This window comes from Triticum dicoccoides, chromosome 2B (genome assembly GCF_002162155.2).
Source record: "Triticum dicoccoides isolate Atlit2015 ecotype Zavitan chromosome 2B, WEW_v2.0, whole genome shotgun sequence".
Classification (NCBI taxonomy): domain Eukaryota; kingdom Viridiplantae; phylum Streptophyta; class Magnoliopsida; order Poales; family Poaceae; genus Triticum; species Triticum dicoccoides.
In genome coordinates this window covers 628,482,934-628,487,475 of record NC_041383.1, presented here as the reverse complement: position 1 = coordinate 628,487,475, position 4,542 = coordinate 628,482,934, and the positions used below count along the sequence as shown (strand labels likewise).

Sequence of the window (4,542 nt, the reverse complement as noted above, 5' to 3'; positions counted from 1 at the left end):
CAACACACCATAACAACAACCATCGCTGACAAAGAAAAACATATATAAAAAGGATCTTACGTGCAAACATACCAATGACCACAAGCACCGGCCGGAGACCAACATCGATCGGATACAAGTGGACCCGCGAAGACCAACATCGACCGATCCACTGGAAACAAACCTCTACGCTCCTTCCATTAGATCATCTCCAATAGATTCCCTATTTTTTTGCACGAAAGTAGGTGTTACAAAAAAATTGGGCAGGAAAACAAGTTTTTTTTGGCACAACAGAGCGTCGTCCTCAGTAACTTCCCTAAAATAGGGCATTCATTTCAAACAAAAACAAATTTTGTTAAAGCAAACATTTGAACTACTTCGACCATATTTTATCACAATAGCTAAATCTCAGTCGACCGCCTTTAGCTTTTGGGTTAGTCGATTTTGAGAAGGGCGCAGAAGTTTGTCGAAGGGAGTCCGGAAGGAAGGAAGGAGGAGCTCGCCGGAGGGCTACTCCAATCATCGATCTTAGGGGCAGCGTGTGGGATTGCAGCACGACGGTGGTGCAAGTTCGCCAGGGGAAATCCCCGTCGGTGCCGGGGATAGAGGGATGGGTGGGGGCGGCAACATAGCGGTGGGCTGCAGTTGGGGGAGGGCAGTGTGGCAAGGCTGCACGGGAGTACCGTTGGCCGCGGGCAGCGGAAGCAGGCGACTAGGCCGGCGGCGGCGCTGCGGTTCGAAGGAAGAAGATGAACAAGAGGGCGCGGGAGGTTGAAGAAAGTGATCATGTCGTTCAATTCGCATTCGACGATTGGTAACAATCGACTGACCCAAATTCAAAAATCAGGTGACTTACATCTAGCCACTACCATATTTATTATTCTGAAACTACTTCGACTACATTCAAAGTTTATACAAGCAATATAATTCAACTACAAACTTAAACCAGTCTGACATGCAAACTTAAACTACAAACTTAAACTAGCACGACATCCAAACTACAAACACACTACAAATTATCCGAGTCAGAAGTCATCGCTGAAATCCCCATCCTCCTTCTTGACCCTGGATGAAGGCCCTGCCTTGGCGTCGTTCTTGCGCTTCTCGAGATCCCTCTCCCAATGGAACATCTCGTTCTAGACATCCTTCGGATGCTCCCTTGCAAACCTTGTCATCGCCTCCTCGCCGCTCTCTCGTATATTGTCCCGCTCATCGATTACAATGTGGGTCGCCGGCTTGATCGGGCTAGTCCCAATGGTCACCGGAGGCCTGGTGTGCTCTGTCACCGCCTGAGACTCGATCTCCGGAAAATTTAGTCTTGAGCGCGGCAACCCGAGCCTCCACACCGCGACGCCCTAGGTGTGGGCGGCAATGTCAGCCGTCGGGTAGGTGCCGAGGAGCTTTGCTACATCAACGGACGAATACGGAGGCTTTACGGGCATGGCTGCCCACCCCACCAGTTGAAATTAGGGGGGGCTGATTAATTAGGAGGGAAAGATTATTTACCCCAATCACAAAAGGACAAGTCGGCTGGTCCGTAAAATCCTGTTGATTTGGTCCATGTGTCTAGCATTTTTGGGTGCCGAGCTAGTACCTCCGGCCGTCGTGCTAGAAATCAACGCAAAAGTTGCCGGACGGCCGGGGCCACACCCCCTTGAATCTGCCCTCGCCCTTGCCCTTCGGTGGCAAATTCAATCTTCGACAATTTTAGGATGTAAATTTGGATTAACAACATCCTACTAACCATTCGTTTCAAAAAAAAAAAAACATCCTACTAACCATTGAACCAAAGGTTGGTTCTGTACACATGCATTACTCCACTTTTTTGCTGCGTGATTTATACGTAATTTAAAATCAAACTGGTTGAACTGTGTCGGCATGAAAGGCCATCGTCGCACATGGCATTTTGTCGATCACCTTGTGATGTAAGCAGTGAAATCATCTAGGTCCTGGCGCGACGGACCGCCGTCAACCACGGAGGCGCGGACGGCCTCCCCCAGTGCACTTGCCCGTTGCCGCACGGCCATTCCTTTGTCGGAGAGCATGGCCTCCTCGATGACTTCCTGGATGGCCTTCGCCGTGACCACCTCACTGTGCTTCTCCCATGGGCGCACGAGGATGCCGGCCTTGAGATAGTTGCAGACAAGCTCCGCGTCCCACGGCTGGTCGCAGTGCATGGGCCAGGCGAGAATCGGCTTGCCGTGGCTCAGGCTCTCCATGGTCGAGTTCCAGCCACAATGGCTCATGAACGCCGCCGTGGCGGTGTGCGCTAGGATCTCTAGCTGCGGCGCCCACCCGGTGATCACCAGCCCCCTCCCTTCGGTGTGCTTGGTGAACCCTGACAGCACCTTCTCGTGGCTGCTCTCGCCGGCCTCCGCGAATATGTTGCCGCGGTCCGCGTCACGCAGCACCCAGATGAAGCGTTGGTTGCTGCCGCGCAGTGCTGCTGCAAGCTCCTCGATTTGCTCGGCTCGCAGGGACGACGTCGTGCCGAAGGACACATACAGCACCGACGCCGGAGGCTGCTCGTCCAGCCAGTTCAGGCACTCGTGCCGCTGCTTGCTCTCCTTCGGTGCGCTGGCGTCAAGCAGTGGGTTTAACGGCCCGATGGCGAAGAGCTTCTTGCCGTCGGCGGCCAGGTGCCCGGCGACAACGTCGACGAAATCACCCTCGAGCGCGCGGCATGTGTTTGCCAGGATGCCCGCGCCGGGCGAGATGTCTTTCGCCGGTCTGGCCCGGTTGGCGTACTCCACGAACTCCTTGGTCGCACACTGCTCAATGGCGCTGTAGACCAGGCCGTTCTCTCGGAGTAGCCGGTGGTTGGCGTCCATTCTTCCAACGAGCATGGACACGGCCAAGCAGTGCAGCCCGAGCGCCTCGCCGTTGGGCAGCCGCGCGGCCTCCTCGGCGGCGAAGGCGTTGATGGGGTCGTGCACTACGACTATGCGGCGGTAGGAGCCGGAAAGCTTGTCGAGGATAGCCGCGAGCGGGGCGCGCGCGCCGGCGATGTAGGCCTTGAACATGGGCATGAGGTGGGAGGGGAAGGGCGAGTCGGCGGTGGGGTCCGGGGGCGGGGAGACATAGCTGGGGATGCCGAGGTCGTGGAACTGGATGGACCGGAGCGCCTCCTCGCCCCAGCCGTGCACGCGCGCGCGCGCCTGCCCGATGTGCTGCGCGGGCGCGGCGTAGTGCACGTCCACCCGGCGCGACGCGAGCTGCAGAGACAGGTGCAGCAGCTGGTTGAGGTGCCCCTGCGCCGGGAACGGCACCGCCACGACGGCCACAGGCTCCATTGCGTGCTCTGCTCTCCCCATCGACGTTGTGCTCTCCGTGGCGTGAGGACGTGACAGTGGGGGTGGTGCTGAGTGAGTTGCTGGCTGATGACCGATGAGGCTGGACAGCAGCATGGCAGACTATATATGTAGGTGAGCAAGCAGGTCACGGTGGAAGCTTCCTGGCCTGCGCGCAGGTGAGCAGCCCACGGCGGTGGAGCCATGCTTACATCCAGGTTCAGAGCAAATAGCAGGAGACGTATGGCTCTACGAGTTCGCCATGTGCCTTGCATGCGTGGTCAAGAACACAGCATCCATGCCAGAAACTTGCACCGGCTCAACTCGGCGAATATTGCTCTCATTCTCAAGAAGGATGGCGCAGAGGAGATCTCTGACTTCAGGCCCATTAGCCTCATTCATGCTGTGGCTAAGCTCATTGCCAAGATTCTTGCCACTAGATTGGCTCCCCACATGAATGATATTGTTTCAATTGCGCAAAGTGCTTTCATCAAAAAGAGGAGCATTCACGACAATTTCATGTATGTGCGGAATCTAGCCAGAAGATTTCACCGCACAAAAAAGCCTATGCTCCTCTTCAAGCTTGACATCAAGAAGGCATTTGACTATGTTAGATGGGATTACCTGTTGGAGATGTTGAATCACCACGGCTTTCCTGCCCGCTTCCGGGACTGGATCTCGGCACTACTATCCTCGGCGTCCTCAAGAGTTTTGCTCAACGGTATTGCCGGAGACCCAATCAAGCATGGACAGGGACTTAGGCAGGGGGACCCGCTATCACCATTGCTATTTGTGCTTGCCATCGACCCACTACACCATATCCTCAACAAAGCCACCACCCAAGGCAAGCTTCATCCCCTCCCTGGGAGGCACATGGGGATTCGTGCCTCTCTTTATGCCGATGATGCCGCAGTTTTCTGTGCCCCCGTCAAGGAGGACGTACAATTCCTTGCAGCCATGCTTACTTCCTTCGGTGAATCCACCGGCCTCTCCACAAACTGCACAAAGAGTATTGTAGCCCCTATCAGATGTGCCAACGTGGACCTAGATGACGTTCTCCAATCCTTCCCGGCATGCCGCTCCTCCTTCCCTATTCGCTACCTTGGCCTCCCACTCGCACTCAAAAGATTAAGGAGGATACATCTCCAAATGCTGGAAGACAAGCCTGCAGGCAAATTGGCGCCTTGGAAAGGCAAGCATGTTGCTATCTCGGGTCGCATGACCTTGGTCAAGGCGGTCCTTACGGCGGTGGCCATTTACCACATTACACCGC

At 55.4% G+C, this 4,542-nt stretch overlaps 1 protein-coding gene across 1 annotated transcript; it reads right to left on the bottom strand.

Annotated features, from left to right (window-relative positions):
- Nucleotides 1-1,801: 1,801 nt before the first annotated feature.
- On the bottom strand, nt 1,802-3,293 carry LOC119365255 (putative cis-zeatin O-glucosyltransferase). Its single transcript, XM_037630869.1, has one exon. The coding sequence runs from the start codon at nt 3,291-3,293 to the stop codon at nt 1,893-1,895; it is 1,401 nt and encodes a 466-aa protein (XP_037486766.1). The 3' UTR covers nt 1,802-1,892.
- Nucleotides 3,294-4,542: the final 1,249 nt, after the last annotated feature.